The sequence below is a fragment of the Phocoena sinus genome, chromosome 16, assembly GCF_008692025.1.
Source record: "Phocoena sinus isolate mPhoSin1 chromosome 16, mPhoSin1.pri, whole genome shotgun sequence".
NCBI lineage: Eukaryota > Metazoa > Chordata > Mammalia > Artiodactyla > Phocoenidae > Phocoena > Phocoena sinus.
This window is the reverse complement of record NC_045778.1, coordinates 75,167,584-75,188,327: the sequence shown is the minus strand read 5'-3', so window position 1 is coordinate 75,188,327 and position 20,744 is coordinate 75,167,584. Positions and strand designations below refer to the sequence as shown.

At 46.0% G+C, this 20,744-nt stretch overlaps 1 protein-coding gene across 19 annotated transcripts in view; it reads left to right on the top strand.

Annotated features, from left to right (window-relative positions):
- Positions 1–15,851, top strand: part of FGFR2 (fibroblast growth factor receptor 2) — a 103,777-nt gene extending 87,926 nt beyond the window's left edge. For 14 of the 19 annotated variants that reach the window (XM_032608376.1, XM_032608375.1, XM_032608374.1 and 11 more), the window contains 6 exons: positions 215–405; positions 6,788–6,910; positions 7,470–7,540; positions 9,191–9,328; positions 11,009–11,114; positions 14,153–15,851. In XM_032608376.1, the coding sequence (XP_032464267.1) occupies positions 215–405; positions 6,788–6,910; positions 7,470–7,540; positions 9,191–9,328; positions 11,009–11,114; positions 14,153–14,317 (794 nt within the window). In that variant the 3' untranslated portion in view covers positions 14,318–15,851. Of the gene's footprint in view, positions 1–214; positions 406–6,787; positions 6,911–7,469; positions 7,541–9,190; positions 9,329–11,008; positions 11,115–14,060 lie in introns of all 19 variants that reach the window. The other 5 variants (XM_032608377.1, XM_032608363.1, XM_032608362.1 and 2 more) reach the window with 3 other exon arrangements.
- Positions 15,852–20,744: the final 4,893 nt, after the last annotated feature.

The window sequence follows — 20,744 nt, the reverse complement described above, 5'->3', positions numbered from 1 at the left end:
TATTTCTTAAAGACTGTTGAGTCTGTCTCGACCAAGCGTCGGTTGTCATTTGGGGGAGATTAGAATGCAGGTGTTCTGTGTGTGCTTTCTGTATGTTTAAATTTTTTAAAAAAATGATAAAGCACTGGGTTGTAATAAGTAAAACTCCTTTGCTGAGCTGCCCCAGGGCAGATCCAGGCTTCCCTGCCTCTCCAGCTTGTGTTCTCGTCCACAGGGCCGCTCTATGTCATAGTCGAATACGCCTCAAAGGGCAACCTCCGGGAATACCTCCGAGCCCGGAGGCCGCCTGGGATGGAGTACTCCTATGACATCACCCGCGTTCCCGAGGAGCAGATGACCTTCAAGGACTTGGTGTCATGCACCTACCAGCTGGCCCGGGGCATGGAGTACTTGGCTTCCCAAAAAGTGAGTCCTTCCCATTCTCCTTGGTTGGGTGGATTCCAGTGAAAAATGTCTTTGAAGAAAACAGACCATTGGGACGTGCTCATTTGCTGAATCGAGCCCTTGCCTGTCTCGTACGACCTGGAGACTATGTCTTGCGTTATTCACATTGGGGTTTAATGAACTCTTTAAAAGCCAAAGCCTTATAAACCAGCAGTGACACCGCAGAGATGAGCAGAAGAGATGTCTCTTTTCGCAGGCACGGCTGGCTGTGGTCTGCCGGGGAGTCGGCTCTCCAGGTGGACAGCAGTTGGGTTTGGGGGGCGCTGCCTTTAATTCTGAGGTTTTTTTGTGGTTATTGAGCCTTTGGACGTGGACTTCGGGTGTTGTCTTCATGGTTTTGAGTTTGAAATGACGTTAAATAGTCTTAAGAACAAAGATCAAATGAAGGGGTATTTCGGTAACATCGGGTGCTGGGTGTCCGCTGGATTTATTTTGTCTCGCTGGCGGGGTGGCCCTCTGCGGTTAGAAGTTGGCCAGGTCCCCTGAGGTGAATCGCCTGTGGTCCAATCATGCCACACGCAGTGGACTTGAAACATCTGAGTTATTGTGAAAGCAGTTAGACAGGTGCCCAGATAGCCCCTGGGGCATTTTGGACGGCCCAAGACACCCTTCCCTGGCCCACGCCTGGGGGGAAGTACAGACCTACCTTCTGGGGCAGAGGTGGGTCAGTTCCTAACCGCGCTGAAGCTTAATGCAGCATCAGGGGTTCCTCTGGTCCCCAAAGAAGTAAGAGCCTCTGGTGGGCGTGGACCGTCTGTCCCCTTGTGGCCTGGGCTGGGTCCTGGCCATGCCAGTCACATGAGTGAGCGAGGCAGCCCCTGTCACATCACACCGAGTAGGGATTTGGGGACCGGTGGCTGCACCTCAGCCCGTGCTGTCTGTAGCCGTGTGGGAACGTGGCCAGAGCCACCACATGTTCTGTTTTTTGTTTTTTTATTTTCAAGAGAGTCCAGAGTTGAAGACTTTTCAGAGCTTTTTTTTTCCTGTAAGATGTCCCAAAGTACAGATTTTAGGAAACCGAAACAGGGTTGTGCGATTGTGTACACGTGTGTGTGCACAGCGGACTTTGCCAGCTGGCAAGTCTTTGGCAGGAAGAAACAATCAGATCTAGAATGTGGGACATTTGACAAGACATTGCTTCAAAATATCCGTGTCCCAAAAGACAAAAAATGCTGGGGAGATGGTTCCCGATTAAAGGAGGCTTAAGAGACGTGACAACTGAATGTACGTGTGTGATCCCGGAAGGGATCGTGTCCTGGATGGGAGGTGGGGCTGCCGCTTTTATAAAGGACATTTATGAACAATTGAAATGCGAAATTGATAGGATAGTGAATAATGTGACTGTTTCAATGTTAAATTTGGGGGTGGTGATAGAGGTCTTGTGTAAGGTGGGAGGTATGTGCTAATGAGGTCTGCAGCTCACTTTTAAGTGGCTCAGCCATAAGATGTGTGTGTGTGTGTGTGTGTGTGTGTGTGTGTGTGTGTGTGTGTGTACAGGGAGGCTGGGTATAGAGAGAAAGAGAGAGCAAGAAAGTATTACAAGTGAATCTGGCAAACCTGGACAGCTGTTGTTCTCTTTCGCCTTTTCTGTAGCTTGGAATTATTGCTGAATAAAACCCTGCAGAAGCAGCCTGTCCGCAGGCCGCCCGTCCCGAGCCTCTGGTCCTGGCCGTCCTCTGTCCTCCTGGTGTGGGAGCGGGAGGAAGGGTTTTTTGGATTCAGCCGGGTGCTGCTACAAATCCAAAGTGGTGGGAGACTGGCCTGGTCATTTTATTAATCCTTCAACGAATATTCCTGAGTGTTCCTGATTTGGATGCCTGGTATCCCGGGTCAGGTGACCAGGATGGACATAGTCCTTGGCCTCTTGGAGCAGGAACTGTGGGGGGCAGCAGGTGAAATCAACAATAAATGTGGGCATAAAATAAGTATGTGAAAGGCTGAGAACCGTGCTGTGGAGGAAACCGACGGTGTGAGGTCAGGAACAGGGGGGGGAACTTGGGAGGTTGCAGGGGGAGGTGAAGGGCGAGCCCTCCCGCAGAGGGACGGGCTGTGTGGAGCCTCTAGGGCATCTGACTCTGCCCTGTGCTCTGGGCTCTGGGGAAGCCACCGAGGGGGAGTGATTTTGATCAGGTTTAAGCTGTAAAGCTGGCTCCTGTGACCATGGTTTGGGCTGAGGTTTATTGGCCCCGATAGACACGAGGAAAGTAGGTTGCTTTGGGATATATTTTGCTATCAGGACAGCTAAGGGATTGAGTTGGTATAGGAGGGAGAAGAGGAGGGATCAAGGCTGACTCCTGGATTTCCAGCTTGAGAAACTGGATGGTGGTGCAGCTTAATCGGGATGAGGAAGATGGGGGCATGGGGCGGTGGCAGGAATAGGTTCTGGTGGGAAATCCAAGGTACGTTTTGAACGTGTCTGAGGGTCACTCGAGGGCAGGTGTCGACCGGGAAGCTGCGGGCTGAGGCTCAGCTCTGAGGGCTGGGCTAGACGCCGGAGCCAGTGAAGGAAGGGTAGTTTCAAGCCATGGGAATGGATGGGTTCTCCTTGGGTGGGGAGGTTGGGGAGAGACAGAGAAGAGGGGGAACAGAAGCCTGGAGTCAAACCCTGAGAAAACTCTCAAATCTAGAGATGGGCTGAAAGCACAGGAAAAGACGGAGGAGACATGGTCAGAGAGGGAGGAGGGAACCCAGAATGTAGTTCACAGAGGCCCCGGGAGGAGTCTCAGGAAGGTGGAAGAGGAGAAAGGAACTGGTGGAGTCTGGCTTGTGGAGCAGTGGTGGGTCCCCCCTGTACCGCCGAGGACGAGATCCTTCCTGCTTTGAAGCTGCTTGGTGTGGTGGAGAGAGAGCTAAGAATCAGGTGAACTTGGCAAAATGGGGAAAAGGATACATTTTAGAATGACAAACTGAAAATGCCCTTATTAATAGTATTGTAATAATAATAATTATCATCATTACTAATCACTACCACTTTGTGAGAGCTTAATGTCTGCCAGGCATGGAGCAAGCATTTTACATACAGTATCGTCCATAACCCCAGAACAACACAGAAACAGGTGTGCTTAAATCCCCACCTTATGGTTAAGGATGCAGGGGAGTGTTTGGAAGTGCCAGGAAAGCTTTGAGCCCAGGTATGAGGAAGTCACTGTCCTAATTTCTGAGTTGGGGACTCGTCAGCCTGGAGAGTAAAGTGGCTGGTCCCAGACCTGGCCTTTTTGTTCTCTACCCACCTATCCTGCTCTCAGGTATTCCCTGCCTCCCTGGACCGAGAAGAGGACCATTGAGATGCCCTGTGTTGGGGCTTTGTTTGCTAACCCAGGGTGGGGTAGAGGGGACAGAGTCCTGTTTCCTAAGGCTTTGTGGTTGTGTTTCCAAAGCTCTTTGCTGAAGGCCACCGGCAATTAAGGACCTAGAACAGGTTTGAAGCAGGTTCTAGACCAAGATCTTAAGAATGGTCCCCTGAGTGGAACCTGCTTCCAAAAATGGAGGGCTTATTCCTGACAGTGGAAAATGAAGAAGCAGGGGACAGGTCAGCCCCGTCACACCCATTCCCTCCCAGTGGATGGCGATAAGTTTGTTAGAGACACACCTGAGGAACTGTTGGGTGAGACATCTGGTTCATTGCTGATGGAGTGTAATTAGGAATTCAGCTCAATGGACGTTTACTGGGTCAGGTTCTGTGCTGGGAATGTAGAGATGAACCCGCAGTCCTGCCCTTGACCTGGGGACGCTGGGGGTGGACAAGTTAAGAAACTCCATGATGTGTACAATTAGGTGACGTGGGATTTGAGCCTTCTACCAGTTATGGAAACCTTTCTATTTTCAGTGCAAAGTACACTAATTTTTCTTTTTTACAAAATCCTAAGGCCAGTTAAACCTCCCAGGTGTTAAACTCGAGCAGCTGTTTTTGTTTTTGTTTGTTTGGCTTTTCTTTTTTTAGCAAGCTCTAACTTCCCCATCTGTAAAATGGCTATAATAATACCCATCTCATAGGTTGCTGTGGGAATTTAATGGGATCAGCTGTGCAGAGGCACCCAGCACACTGTCAGGGTCATAGAGGTGTTAGTTTTCCCTCCCTTAGCGACCGGTTGACCTTTGTTTATTGAAGAAATGGAACACCAAACAGTCCGAGAGCCCTAGTTATGTAAAATGGTCAGCTCTTTGCACTGGAGAATAACTCAGATTTCTGCAGATGATGGGAATTTGGCTTGACTTTGATTATTTTCTTTTTCTTGGTATTGGTTCCAAGTCTCTTCTTGTTCAGCCCAGAGGGTGGGCTTTGGTGTTTCCTAGCACCCTGGGATGCGGGAGGTTGGTGCTGAGTTCTGGCTCTCTTGGAGAAAATGGGGGTCGCCGTCGTAGTGACTCTTGAGTTGAGCCCTTATGTGTGGTCAGAGCCCCACACACAGGGAGTCAGATTCTTCTGACCACACAGCTTGCCAGACTCACAGAGTTGTGTCGGCAGGGAGCACACCACTGGGAGAGTTTGGCCCAGGGCTTGGAAGTTCAATTTGAAGAGGCCTCCAAAACCAGGAACACAGCTCCCGCCCCAGCTGGATCCCCGGGCAGCTTCTGGGAGCTCTCACATTTCCTGCTTCCATTCTGGCCGGGCACAGGCATGCCTGTGGGGCTCTCCTGCCGTCCCTTCAATGATCTTGGCCCATCCAGGGAGCCACAGAAGCAGATTAAAAACAAGGAATAGTTGGAGGGTGGGCAGAAAAAAATTATCCCGCATTTATTCTTCAGAGAGAGTTTGGTCTGCTCCTTTTTCAGTGGACCATGTTGTGGAGTATCAATCTCAAATCAGCCCCATTTCACCCATGTCAGATCGGTTGATAAGACTCTCTCCTTCATATAACAGTTAGCCTTTGCCTAGAACCTGTGTAAAAGTGTTTGTTAGGGATGTTTGTTCACTTCTTTATACCTTACCATTTCCAAAACTAGGAGGTGATGATTTGGGTCCCTAATTATCATGTATCCTGGTAAAATCTTGGTGTATTAAAGTACAGCTAAAACACTTTTTAGCAGCTTACAAAAACGTATCATTTGTAGAAAGGGGACATAGAAGTTATAATGACTAGAGCTTTCTGAGACCAAAGAGTTAGTATCGGAACCGTAAATCAGCTGCCCTGTAGCGAGCATCTCAGCATCTGGCCCCCGTGTATGTGGCAGACACAGGTTGGGCCCCGTGTGGGGACCAGGTGTTGGGTGAGAACTGGACAGAGAATATGAATAGACAGGCATTAGCCTTCATATAAGCCTGGAACAGATGTGATCAGCTCCCTCAGAAACATAATTTGAGGGAAGCAGAGAAGATGCAACAGTGCTGAGTTTGAACACGGAGACCTGTTGGAAGGGTGATGAGACCCTGAACTAAGGGCTTAGCAGTGGGAACGGAGCCGGGTGGACAAATTGGAGAGGCATTTGGGGGTTGAAATCAAAAGAATTTGGGAGGAGTGTGTAAAGAATTCTGCTGTATATATCTCAGGTGTATACGAAAAAGACCAAGAAAATGAGAATTGAGTAGAGACCTTGAATTTAAAGGTGCCAAAGGGATGTCAATGTGGAAATGTCCTATTGAAAATGAGAATCTGGATCCCAGGAGAGAGGTCAGGTTAGAGATAGGGATTTGCAGGTCTTCTGTATGTATCTAAGAATGGAAGCCATGCGGATATGTGGAAATACACAAAAGTAATGGGACAGGTCCTCTATTTTGAGGGAGAGAGAAGCTAAAGCCAAGGAATCTGAGGGATCGGGGAAAGAGAAAGAGTGAGCTAAGAGAAGGGATGGGTTTAGAACTCAGCGGGGGGACAGTTTCAAAAATGAGCAAGAAAGCAGCAGTGTCCGGAACTGCAGAGGGGGAATAATTGTGGCATTAAAAGAGGTCATTTAGGGCTTCCCTGGTGGCGCAGTGGTTGAGAGTCCGCCTGCCGATGCAGGGGACACGGGTTCGTGCCCCGGTCCGGGAAGATCCCACATGCCGCGGAGCGGCTGGGCCCGTGAGCCATGGCCGCTGAGCCTGCGCGTCCGGAGCCTGTGCTCCGCAACGGGAGAGGCCGCAACAGTGAGAGGCCCGCGTACCGCAAAAAAAAAGAAAAAAAAAAAGAGGTCATTTAGCTGTTCATAATACGAAGGATACCAGTCAGCTGCAGACAAAAGGGCACGTGTTTTCTTATCTATACCTTTGCTCTTTGAAATAGTTGGGGCCTTGTTCTTTTATTTTAATTAGAAAAGAAATACCAATTTTTGATGTAAGATGTATTTTCTCTCTGCATTATAAGAAGTGCGTATGTTACCTTTTTATTCTTGTAGCATTTTGAAATGAGTTCTTTGTCGATTTCAGTGCATTCATCGAGATTTAGCTGCCAGAAATGTTTTGGTAACAGAAAACAATGTGATGAAAATAGCTGACTTTGGACTGGCCAGAGATATCAACAATATAGACTACTACAAAAAGACCACAAACGTAAGCTGTGGCAGTGATGAAGCGGGAAGGGGTGGAGAGGTGGCACGGAATGTTCCAGGTGAAAGGTGGTGAAAGGTGTTGCTCAGAGCTAGAAGGACCAATGCCTTTTTATTCCTGTTCTTTGGCCTTACTCTTTATAAACTTCCCAATAAGCAAAGTTAGACTACAGTTAAGATACTCTTGGTAAATGTGAACCAGTCTTATATACAGAGTAGTCAGCAGCAAGAATCTTCGTAAGGCTCCTTGTCAAGAACTTTCCTAGCAAGGGTTAGAGCCTGGGAGTTTCTGGGTTAATTTTCACCTAGGAGTTGGTCAGGGCCTGCTAGGGAGATAGATGATGATGAGAATCCAAGGAAACGACATTTTATTAACATGTCCAAATCTGTGCATCTCCCACGCTCCGTGTAGTCCCAGTTGGAGCTTATTTCTGCGCTAATGACTGTCCAGCAAAAACCATTAGAGTGTCAGCTCTTAAAATAAACAGGGCACAGCCCGGTTGAACCTGCTAAAATGAATCGGTTTTAATATATTGGTTTTTACATTTCTTCTGCACTTGCAGGGCCGACTTCCAGTCAAGTGGATGGCTCCCGAAGCCCTTTTCGATAGAGTGTACACCCATCAGAGTGATGTGTAAGTAATTCCCTTGTCTCTGCCTTTTCCCTCGGGCTGAGCTGTAAAAATCTTGTACATTCTTTGCCTTCCTTCATTCTTTGGTCCCTGCTGCATTTCACACATGCAGAGAAGGTGCAGGAGCTGGCCTTAGAAAGGATGGATTTTATGGTAGGCTGGCAACCAATGCTCTGTTACTAATCTGCCCGGCTTCAAAGCGCACAGGAGGTGGAACCGCTAACCTGCTCCTGCCAGAGCGGAAGTTCTCCCCCTTGAACTAATTCACGGATGTGCAAGTACAAAGCTGCTATCTAATTTGCCAAGCTGTTGGCATGTTCTTCGCGCCCTTAAACTTCTCCTACTCGAGAGTAGTTTGTCATGTTTTCCCCGTCCTAGGTTTGTCCTCACAGGGGAAAGCTGGTTGGGACACGGTCCACTAGGATGATCTCGACAGGGCCCGCTCCCTGTTTATCCTTTGAAAAAATTCTGATCTTGTCGTAGCATCCTTGATAATGTTACAGAAATAGAGTGCAAAGTATACAATGTTTCTATTGTGATACACTTAAAGCTATTATTAGGGCCAGGCTCCAACTGGTATTTTAGAATTCCAGCTTTGGAAATGTGGTCGAAAGATGTTACCATTGTGAGAAACTGGGTGAAAGGTACAGAGGATCTCTCTGTGTTCTACTTTTTGCAAGTTCCTATGAATTAAAAAATCAGTTGAGCTATTCTTGTTTGTGGGGGTGGGAAGATTTCTGGGGCAGGCATGGATCCCGTGCTATAGCCACTGGTCCTCTTCAGCAGTCCTAGAAGGAAAGTGTTACGATTCCCAGTTCTGCAGTGAGCACACTGCCTGCATTGTGCTGCTCTTCTCGCTCTGCACAAAACCAAAGGCGGTTTCATTTCTGAAACTCAACAGAATCAGTGAGGGTGTATTTCCAGGGACATAGACAAATGCAGGATCAGCTCAGGAACTGTGAGTCTCTTGAACAAGGCTCCGGATCCAACTATGTGTCTCTGCACGGTCAGGTATAAATTGTGCCCCATGAGATGTTTTCGCTTTCTTTCGTATGAAGTTTGTCTGGGGCACAGGGCTCCTCCATCCTAATCCCAGCCCGGCGCTAACTGCCTTCATGACCTTAGTAAGTCGGAAAACTTCTGTGCCCTCGGATGGTCCACTGGCCACCTTGGGCAGCTGTTACCTCTCAGAATTAGCGTGCTGGCCTTATTCTGTCAACTGCTCATACTGTAGGTCACAGCCCTGGGGTCAGGCACATAGGCCGGCGGAGGAGCTGGACAGGAGCATAAAGGGCTTTGCAGTTTCGAAGTTCATGTTTATAACACTTGCCTTAAGACAGAGAGTTTTATTTGAGAATGATGGAAGGAGGAAAAAAAAAACCCCAATCTCCACCCTCCCCTCTGCCCCCCAAAAGAGTGGTGGTTTACTTATCACTTGTCTGTTGATGGAAAATTCCATCAGAATAGCCTCTCGTTGTCATCTGGGGATGCTCTTTGGGGGCAGGAAGGGGCAAGTTGGATGAACTGTAGGAGGGCCCCGGTCAGTTGTCTTTGAATGTAAGAAGTAAGCGGGCGTTTATTTTCTTAACTGGGCGTGAGTAGGTTTCTGTGATTCAGATGGATTACTAATGCTGCTTTCTCCCTTCTTTGCAGCTGGTCCTTCGGGGTGTTAATGTGGGAGATCTTCACTTTAGGGGGCTCGCCCTACCCAGGGATTCCCGTGGAGGAACTTTTTAAGCTGCTTAAGGAAGGGCACAGGATGGATAAGCCGGCAAACTGCACCAATGAACTGTAAGGGCCGTCGTCTCTCCCGATGCCCCAGGAGCCCCTGCCCGCCAGTGATGCTTCTCCTGGATACTTTGGTTTTCTAAGGCCCCTGGTTTTTTAAACATGTCCTAAGAAGAAGAATTGCTGAAACTTTCTGGGCCCAATCCTGGAACTGAGATAGAGAGCTCCATGGACAGCCCTGACTGTCCAAAAGAAGGAGCATCCTTCTGAGGTGTATGGAGCGAGCTTTAAACCACAGAGGGTGTCGGGCTGCCCGGCCGAGGGCTCCCGACTTCACACAGCGAGCCCGGTGATCTTCCTGGGCCACTGTACTGTACCTTGCTGTTGTCAAAGTGACAGGAAGGTACATCAGGCTTCCCACATACGCAAGCTCAAAAGCCCTGGGGCTGCCCCCTTTCCTCGTGGGTTGTGCCTGGCCCCTGCTCAGCGAGTAGTGGAGAATGGGTGCTTCTGCAGCCTCTTTGTGACCATTGAAAATTGCTATTATAGATGGACCTCAACCACATTCCTCAGGGCGAATGAACTAGCGTCTGGTTACCTATATTTCACCCATATTTTAGTGCAGAGAATTAAAAACTTGTCCAGGTGCCATCCTTAGAGTACCCGATCTGACTCTAAAACCATGAGCTGCTTTCTAGCAAAACCCACCCCGCACTTTAAGTGGAATTACATTGTGTTGGTGACATGGGTCTTGCGCAGTAACGTCAGTGCTTTATAAAGGAGTCTCTCCTTCCAACCCTCAGAATTGACTAAGAAGAGGGATTGTCCCAGAGACCGCGGTCTCTTGGGTATCATTTCACGGGATTTTATGTCAGCAATCCCATGAGTGCTTTTCGGTGTACAGTGGACATCTGATGAATGGCCACATTTTATAGTATGTTATATAAAGGCATTTATTTATTTATTTTAACATCTTTATTGGAGTATAACTGCTTGACAATGGTGTGTTAGTTTCTGCTTTATAACAGAGTGAATCAGCTATACATAAACATATATCCCCATATCCCCTCCCTCTTGCGTTGTATTGTGTTCCTTGTCATTCCTGGTGCTTTTGCTGCCTTAGAGGGTCTGTCGGAACCCATCCTCAAGATAAGGCCGGGGAACCGAGGCCTATCCAAGAGTTAATCAGGAAGTGAAGGTACAGCCCAGTGACAGCAGATTAATTCATAAGAACCTTGCCTTAAAGTTGTAGTTTTCAAACTTCAGTTTTTTAAAACTGAGGAACCTTTGTTCAGAGTGTCAGGCAGATAACAGTAGAGCAGCTTTGGTCCAGGCAGGGGCGTGTGGGGAGGGAAGACCGGATTCCCGCCTGCTCCTCTAGGGCTCTTCCCACAGTGTGCAAAAGTGCCGTGGAAATGTGATACCCTATTATAAGTCACTGCCACAGGGATACCAGAAGTCAGCCGTGAAAACTCATGGAAGTGTCTCTTTTGATGGCATATATACCTTCCTAAAACGTTTTGGTTAACGTGATGTTTTTGTAAATCCAAGTGCCTTTCAGAGGAATAAAGCAGTGCCTCTTTTGGCAAAGTGGATCCCACCCCCTAATTTAGCTGCTAGGGAAGTTCTGATACATTTTCGTAATCGAGGACATCTCTCCACATTGACTATTAAGACTGGCTTTATAGCCATGCCCCCTAGTACTCAGGGATTTAATTCACCAAGGAAACCCATCTCTTCCAGGTATATGATGATGAGAGACTGTTGGCATGCGGTGCCCTCACAGAGACCCACCTTCAAGCAGTTGGTAGAAGACTTGGATCGAATTCTCACACTCACAACCAATGAGGTAAGAACCTCCTTCCAGAAGCCCAGGGTCCTTGCTTGGGAGACCAGCACAGTTTTTGAAATGTAGCCTCCCCTGTTGGACTCTGGGGTATAGTTTATCCTTGTTCCACAGGGATCAGACAGAGTGAACCTACGTGTTCCTCCCAACTCCTGACTTTTCTCAGAACTACATCTTGAGAGTTCTGTCTCACAAAACCAGAGACAGAGGACCCCACCTGAGGCTGCCCCTCACTGTGGCATGTGGGTGGTGGGTCCAGGGTGCGTATATGTAGGGGGACGGGGAGAGGAAAGAAATGTCCGACTGCAGTGTTTGGGTTTGTGTGGGAAGGAGCTGGGATTTCTGTGCTGTTGGGTTCCTTGCCCTGGTCGTTAGGGTGAGGGCTGCTGATGGTCCGTTTCTGATGAGCTTGATGGGATGCATTGAAGTTGTGCCATTCCAGCTTCTATATAACACATGACACAGCTTCTGTGTGACACATTCCAGCTTCTATATAATGATGTGACCCTGCCTGGTCACAGCGTAAATGTACACAGAGTTTCCTTTAATGAGTGACTTACAGGATCTTTAAGTGAAAATTCATACCTTTTGTTAAAATATTTATTTTCTAGAAAATATTTATAATCTATATCAACAAAAGAAACCCTCTTTTGTCACTCATTGTCCAAACTCGGCCATGTCAGTGGCTGCTTCACCATGCGGAGAGAGTCATCTCTGGTTGTGGAAACAAAGTGGTCTGAGCAGGAAAGATGATAAACCCGTCAAGGCCAGAAAAACCCCACAATAGGGAGAACTTGTTAGTGAACGAATTAGAGATATTTGATGAGGATGTAGAATAGTGTTCCTCCAAACAGTGGGGGGTGGGGGGGAGAAAAACCCTACAATTGTCTTAATAACAGCAAAAACGGGTTAAAATTGCCTAAATATTTTAGAAGGAAAAGAATACCTTTATTTTAAAATAATGCATTTAATAGTTTCAGACTGATTTTTTTAAAAAAATAATCAAATATTGTGATTTGAAGCCTTAAGCCAGCAATATTATCTGTGTCTGACTGTAGCTGATAAAGGGAGAGATTGCATTTAAATGAATACAGCTGACCTTCAGAAGTTGAAAGGAACAGTTCAAGGGAAAAAAAAAAAAACACCAACTTTCTTCTCCTGCCAAAATTGTTGTTTCTAGTATAAGTTCCTTTAACCCTAGACTTGGAATCCACTGATACCCCTAGTTTTTTTTCTTTTTTCCCTATCAGATCTGAACATTTATGGCTTCAGTCAGAAACTGGGAAAGCACTAAAGTTCCATTTTAATGATCTTGTGTCCATGCTCTGTGCTGTTTATTTATATATTTACATTTAAAGTGGGCCCATTTTCACCCTGAAATTTACATCTAGCATCCTAAAATTAAAAAGCGGAATGCCATATTGTCTAACGGATATAAAAATCGAAGTTTCTTTCCTTCTGAAAATCATTACCATATGCTGGAGAAAATTGGTTCCATTTAGGACAAAATTTCATTTTTATCATTGTAAGCAAAAAAGTTCTCTTTTGATGTGGTGGGCGTGTTTGTTTCCAGTTGTGCAGTTCCTCCTGATGTTGTTGGAACTGACACATCCCCCATTCTTGGATGGGGACTCTTTTTCTTGCCAAACCTGGTGATGAATTACAGGGGTGGTTTGGGTTTTGTTGTTTTTTTGGGGTTTTTTGTCTTTTAAAATGTATAGTCGCCAACATTCTGTGGGCTCTTTTCTGATAACACTGAGGCTGGTTGTGCTGTGGTCTGCACTTTTTGCTCCCCTTCAGCAAAACCATGTGTCATAGTATTCTCCTTGGCTTTTGGGGGTGTGAGCAGAAGCACCCCAACATGCTAGCCCAGTTGAGGCAGTGATGCCCAGAAGTTTCCCAGTTTAGAAATCTTTTCATACTTTGCAGACCTTTTCTGTCAAGGGCCAGACAGTCAACTTTCAGCTTTATGGGCCTCTTTGTGGGTTTCTGTAGCAACGCTCAACTCTGCCATTGTAGCAGGAAAGCAGCCACGGACGATGTGTAAATGAATATGTCTGTGTTTAGATAAAACTGGATGGACCCTAAAATTTAAATTTAGTGTGAATTTTGTTATTTTACATAGTTTTAATACCATGAGATGTTATTCTTCTTTTGATTTTTTTCCCAACCATTTCAAAATGTTAAAAAACCGTTCTTAGCTCACGGGCCACACAAGAGCAGGCAGTAAGCTCTCACCCTGTCTTAAGTCGGAAGCAATGTTATCTAGGGGCCATCGGGTGGGCTTTCTGACAGCAACACCGATGGATACTTCAGGGAGCAGAAGAGCCCTTTTTGAATTTCAAACCTTCAAAACGTTAAAACGCAACCTGCATTTTCCTAAACTGTTCTCCAACAGTCCATTGTGGATGTAACAAACAGAGTATATCCAAGCCTTTTTTGAACCTGTTTACATTTTCAACTCAGAGAGCGTCTGAGAGTAATGAATTGCATCTGTGAAATTACCTGCTGAATGAAGACATAAAAATATCCCTTAAATTATCCTGGAAGCTACAATAGTAAAATGTAATTCGTGAAATAAATATTCATGGTCTCAGCTATGGAAAGGGGTCCCGGGCATCCACGACATCTTATGTCTTTTCCATTTTGCTGGGTGCGGATTTGAACCGTGTGGTCTAACAAGCAGGTCTTTGGGTCTGCGCCCGTCGAGGTGGCTGCTCAGCTGGGTGTTAACATTCCCTACTTGCCGATAGTTCATTTGAGATGGCTTGAGAAGAAAAGTGAAGGGCAGCCTAGAGGAGATAAAGTTGGGGTCTCAAGGTGGTCTTTGTGGAAGCCCGGGTGGGCAGGTCTCAACCTGCTGGGGGTGCCCCCATGTTGTCCCAACTCCCATATCAACGTCTCAAGAGCCTGCGTTTGAAATAAAAGTCTTCTCTTCGCTTCTTTCAGGAATACTTGGACCTCAGTCAGCCTCTCGAACCGTATTCACCTTGTTATCCTGACCCGAGATGAAATAAAACGTCTCTCTTCCCTTCTTTCAGGAATACTTGGACCTCAGTCAGCCTCTCGAACAGTATTCACCTAGTTACCCTGACACAAGGAGTTCTTGCTCTTCGGGAGATGATTCTGTTTTCTCTCCGGACCCCATGCCTTACGAACCCTGTCTTCCTCAGTATCCACATAGAAACGGCAGTGTTAAAACATGAATGGGCTTGTCCCCCCGTCCGCAAACAGGGTGGCACCAGGAACCTAGCTGTACTGAGCAGGGAGGCCCTGCCTCTGGGAGCCTGTTGTCTTGGCTTGTGTGTGTATATGTATCAGAGGAGTAAATAATTGGAAAAGTAATCCGCACACGTGTAAAGAATTTGTAATCTTCACCAGGAGAAGAAGAATGTTTCTGGGGCAATGGACTGCCATGGGCCATAACGTTCTGATGACCCACTGTGGGTACTGGCTGTGGACCAGCCAGACTCAAGGCAAACATGCATTCTGCATTGCTTGTGAATTTTGTAATAAATGGAGAAAATATATGTCAGCACATACTTATAGAGCACAATTGCAGTATATAGGTGCTGGATGTATGTAAATATATTCAAATTATGTATAAATATATATTATATATTTACAAGGAATTATTTTTTGTATTGATTTTAAATGGATGTCCCAATGTACCTAGAGAATTGGTCTCTCTCTCTCTTTTTTTTTTTTTAAATAGCTATTTGCTAAATGCTGTTCTTACACAGAATTTCTTAATTTTCACCGAGCAGAGGTGGAAAAATACTTTTGCTTTCAGGGAAAATGGTGTAACATTAATTTATTAATGAATTGGTAATATACAAAACAATTGTTTATAGTTTTTTGGGGGGTTTTTTTGGCTTTTTTTGGTAATTTAAGTGGCATTTGTATGCCGGCAGCACATCAGACTAGCTAACCTTTTGCTTGGACTTAACTAGTTATCAGATCCTTTGAAAAGAGAAATATTTACAAACTAGGACTGATTTGGGGAAAATGAAGTTTTGATTTATTTGTGTTTCAACTCTGCTGTCAGGTGATTGCTCTTAAACCACCTAGATGCCCACGTTAAAAAGGACTCGTTAGTAAGAAGGCGTTTTGTTTTGGTGCAGCTCTGTCATTGGGCCCATAAACGTTTAACTGGGCTCGCCAAGACAAATGGTACCACCGTTCTCTTAAAAAGATGCCTTAGTCCATTCCTCAAGGAGGGCCCTTCGTTGAGATGCTAGCAGAGTGTCCTGCTCTCCGGCAGCTGGCCTTCTGCCCCTGAGTTGCACGTTGATCAGATTAGCCTGTGTTCTTCGGCGAATCTTCATAATGGCTTCCAGATTCATTGGCGACAGAGAAGCCTTGCAGAATCTTCACGTCCCGTCGAAGAAAATGGAAACACCGAGTTGTTCTGCTGATAGTTTGGGGGATCCTTCCACCTTCTTAAGGAATTGCTTCCGCCTAGCAGGACCTCACCAAAAGAATCCCACGTAATGCCAGCGTCAGAATACTGCCACGCTGTCCATTCTATATGAAAGTGCTGTGTTTTGCTTTCGAAACACCTGCTCACTCTGCTGTAGCCATGCAGCATGAATGGAGGTGACACTGATTTTTAACGCGCTATGAAATTGGAGAAAGTATTTAATAAAGCCTGTTAATTTTTATACTGACAATAAAAATGTTTCTACAGATATTAATGTTAACAAGACAAAATAAATGTCACGCAGCTTATTTTTTTAATACTCGTGTCTTACCAAATGGTTTCCCGTGTTCGGAGGTGCGGACTCATGCTGTGTGGTGTGACTGCGGAAGGAAGGCAGAGCTGGGGAGGTCTGTTCTTTGCTACAAACGGTGGCTTGTCAGAGGGGTTGTCCGCGACCAGCAGTACCTGCGACAGGTGGTTTTCCAATGGAAAATCAGAAGAGGCTGGTTCAAGTCCTGGCTCCGTTGCTCCCTGGGACCCCAGGGAAGTCCGTGTTCCTTCCTGGGCCCCAGCCGCTCCCAGAGGAGCACATGAATGGCATCGGAGGGAGCTCCGCAAACGGGCAGCTGTTCTAAGGCTGGGAGGTATTGATAGGGAGATAGTCAGAAGGTCTGGATACTGGGCACCTTGAAATCTTTTAGGCTGCCTTCCTCATGATGTAGAATTTGCTTCAAAATCTCAGAAAGACAACTTGAACAAACTTTCAAAATAATTTTACTTATTTCCATGCCACCCAGAATCTGAAGAGGGAAAGGGCTTTTTTGGCCTCTTAACAAATGTGAATCTGTGACTCTTACGGCTTCATTATATTCGCTTGCCAGCCTCAACACCAGGAAAAGGAGACAAAAACAATCCGGCTTCTGAACTTCAGCCACGCTCTCAGAACCTTCTGGGGCTGTTGATGGTTAAAAAGTGCCGTCCTTGGCCAGAACTCAACTTTTCAGTTCAGAATAAAATAAATATTTCTTGGGCTTCCCTGGTGGCACAGTGGTTGAGAGTCCGCCTGCCGACGCAGGGGACACGGGTTCGTGCCCCGGTCCAGGAAGATCCCACATGCCGCGGAGCGGCTGGGCCCGTGAGCCATGGCCGCTGAGCCTGCGCGTCCGGAGCCTGTGCTCCGCAACGGGAGAGGCCACGACAGTGAGAGGCCAGCATACCGCAAATAAATAAATAAATAAATAAATAAAATAATAAATAAATAAATATTTCTCCTGGGGGGGGAAAAAAAAGAAGGTGGCATCTTTGTTCTGTTTGAGGCCATTAGTGGTAGAGTGAGGGTCTCACCAGCCAACTGAAGTGTGGTCTCAGCCCTCGTTGTGCATTTGCCAATCTCCTCTGCTATTTATTATCAGGACAGGGTTATAATCCCACGCAAAAGAATGGGATTTAAAAAATAAGGTAACACGGGAATTCCCTGGTGGTCCAGTGCTTAGGACTCGGCGCTTTCGCTGCCTTGACCCGGGTTGTTCGATCCCTGGACGGGGAACTAACCCACAAGCTGCGTGGCACAGCCAAAAAAAAAAAAAAAAAAAAAAGATAACATCGTAAATCAAGTGTACTTCAATAAAAAAATTAAAATTAAACAAAAAAGGGAAAGCAGCCTTTAGTCACATGTGTTCAGGAAGATTATTCTGCAGCCCTCTGGCCATCTACACCAGTGGGCTCCCCTTGGCCAGGCTGCGGGAAGGACTTGCTGGTTCACATCCATGCAAATCCATGGTACATCTTCTATACTTTTGAGGCTGAAGGAGCAGGTTACGGCTTTTTACAATGTAAGCTATCTTGTAAATAGACAAGGTAGATTATACTCCTAGCTGTTGGCCATTTTCGTTTTAGAATTAGATTTGTCATCAAGGGAACGAAGGTAATGTGGTCCGTGAGAAGGATGGGAGCTACTTCTGTTTTTGATACCTACCCCAAATAAACCGACACGGGCAAGGCTTGGTAAGAATCCTGGAGCATAAGGCTTCCCCCTGCCCCGCTTAGCTTAGCCCACCTCCCACCCTGAGACTTAAGGAAACAATGGGAATGAGTAGAAACACAGTGTGATTGTCATCGAGACATGAAGAACCAAAAGTCGCAGGCATCTTGGTGAGGAAGGAGGGGTTCCTGACGCTGCTGTCTCCAGCCCGGAAGCGGGGTGATTCGAGAGGCTGCTCAAGGTCTAGCTGGTGGCGAACTTGGAAAGGATGCGTGGATGGAGAAGCACGGTGGAGAAGTCAGGCCTTCAGGGGCGTTGGGTGGATTCCCTGAGAACCGGGTGCCCATTTCTCCTCTCAGCTTCTCCATCCCTTGTTACCTCAGGGAGCTCCCCTCCACCAGATGTTTTGGGAAGTTCCTTGATGCCACGCATAGGAAACTAAAACGTGCAGTTACAGTAAACCATCTGACAGACTTGAACAGCTGAGGATTGAGGACCCAGGCCCCATTCTGGAAACAAGATGTTGGTCTGCTAGCTTGTACTGTATAATTGAGGCTCTAGGAGGGCTAGGTACAGAGACCACTATTACAGATCAGGAATTTGAGGGTCTGCTTGAGGTTCCTAAGGGTCACATGGCTGGGAAATGGTCTAAGTAAACAAGGCTGCAGCCTTATGCCGTCCAGGAGGAAGACAATGGATAGTGGATTGGGAGGGAACTGGATTGGTTTATTTCTTACAGCTGGGTGATGTCGGGCAAGTCCTGGATTCTTTCTGGACCTTCGTTTCCTCAGCTGTAAAACTGGTTATCACCAGTGTCACGGTCTTACCATGAGGGCTGCCCGTAGGAGCTTAGCTCAGCTCTGGCAGGTGGTACTCTATTAATAAACAGTTTTCTCTTCCTGAGAACCTGTTTTTGTATATTTGTGATTTTTTAGTATATATTCACAAGATGGTGCAACCATTACCACCATCCAGAACATTTTCCTCACTCCAAAAAGAAGGCCTGTCCCAGTTAGCAGTCACTCCCCACTCCCCGCTTCTCCCAGCCCTGGCTACCACCCATCTGCTATTTGCCTGTTCTAGCCATTTCACATAAATGGAATCATATACGGCCTTTTGTGTCTAGCCTCTTTCACTTACCATAGTGTTTTCAAGGTTCGTTCATGTTGTAGCGTATATCAGTACTTCATTCCTTTTTTATTGGCAAATCATATTCCATTGTGTGGATAGGTACACATTTTGCTTATCCATTCATCAGTTGATGGATATTTGGCTTGTTTCCACTTTTTGGCTGTGACGAACAGTGCTGCTGTTAACATTTGTGTACAAGTTTTGCGTAGTCGTATGTTTTCGTTTTTCTTGGTTGTATACCTAGCAGTGGAATTGCTGGGTCATGTGGTCACTCTGTGTTTAACCTTTGAGGAGCTGCCAGACCGTTTTCCAGAATGGTTGCACTGTTCCGCGTTCCCATTAGCAGTGTATGAGAGTTCCATTTTCTCTATATTCTTGCCAATGCTTGTTGTTGTCCATACTTTTTATTATAGCCATCCTAGTGGGTGTAAAAGGTCTTCCTAAGATTTCAATAGCTGAGGAAATAAGACTTAGATCATGGATCAAGGTACATAATAGCTACTGGGTTTTCTAAAACAAGATATTTCAGTGAATTGGCTGGCTTTGGCACCTATAAACTGGCCGAGATAGCTAAGGGGGCTCAGTGGAGCTTCACGGAGTAGAGGGCCTGAGAAATTGATCAATTCCACGTCTTTCCTCTTGACTGAGAAAGGAAGGAAGCACTAACACGTGATGCAGAGGGACAGAGATTCTTTCTGGCTGGAATCCTTGAGTGCCTCTCTGCCCCATGTCCCCAGTTTTATAGCAAATAAAGTCTAGTGAGCTTGAGCAATCCCCTGGGACCGATTAATGCACTATTACTTATGTATGCACATTGGAGTCGTCCTTATCCAGCCTGCATTTTGATGTTATTTATTTTTTGATGTTTTTGAAGATGAAAGCGAAGTTTATCTTCTCTCACGTTTCATTCCTTGGAAGCCTTGAAATGACTTGGCTGGGCAAGGACTACAGAAGCCTTCCACGTCTTAAGTGACATTCTGGAATGGGGCCCCTCTGTGTCCTCTTTTCCTCAGGGTTTCCGGGGGTTTTGATGAAACTGCCAAACACTGTTCCAGTGTTGGCCACTGAAGCAGCCACACCAACTGTGGCAGCCCCAGTACCAATAAACTTGGCCGCTGTGTCGGTGTCCCAGGGGCTTCAAAATTGCCTCCAAGGCCTGTCTCACAGGTCACATGAGGTGCTACAGAAGACAGTGGATATGAGGACAGTCGGTGCCAATCATCTGGAAACTCCAGCAGCCCTTGCCATCCTCCCGGGACCTTTGAAATAAAAGGCAGTGGATTTCTTTTATTTGCAAAATTGAATTCTAGGGCATGTAGTTTAGTGACGGAATTAGGCTTAAAATACATTTGCAGGTAAGTAATCTCTCTCTCTTCCTGTGACTCAGGATACTGCCTTCTGTTGGGTTGTGTGTTCTTGAGTCTCTTTTTCCCTCTAATTCTTTAGTTGACGGCACTTAACTGAATCTTGCCTGCATCGCTTACGAGTCAAAATCCTCAGCATAATGTACTTGGAAAGGGACAGATTTATGGATTTATAAATTAAGAATAAAGGAGGAAATGTTTTCTTGGTCTGTAAATGGCGTGACAAATGATCCCTTTCTCAAGTGAGAGTTGAATTCAGTGAGATTTTACTAAACACAGTGCCTGCTACATAGCACTCAAATATTAGCTGTTCTTTTATTTATCTATCGATCAAGCAATCTAGATGTAGACAGACATAGATGTAGAGACAGATATAAAGAAAAATATATGTACGTGTATGTGTTTATAATTGTCATTTTTACCGAAGAAACTTATTCATGAACTTGCTAGTCAATTGTGAATTTCACTAGGACCATGTCTCCCCCACTTTTGTAAACAAACAAACAAAATAAGTTTAAAGTCAGTGAAAATAATGATCAAAATTTTTTTAAATCATGAAATTATGTTTACAACACTGAACCTGTTATGTCCCCCTTTTATTTTTTTTTATTGAAGAATGGTTGGTGTAGAATGTTAATTATATTCCCCTTTTAAAACAAGCATTTGCTCATAAATACTGCCAGGCAATGCCCCGGATGAGCTCTAAGGGACGATTCAATGCTTTCAGGACTGTA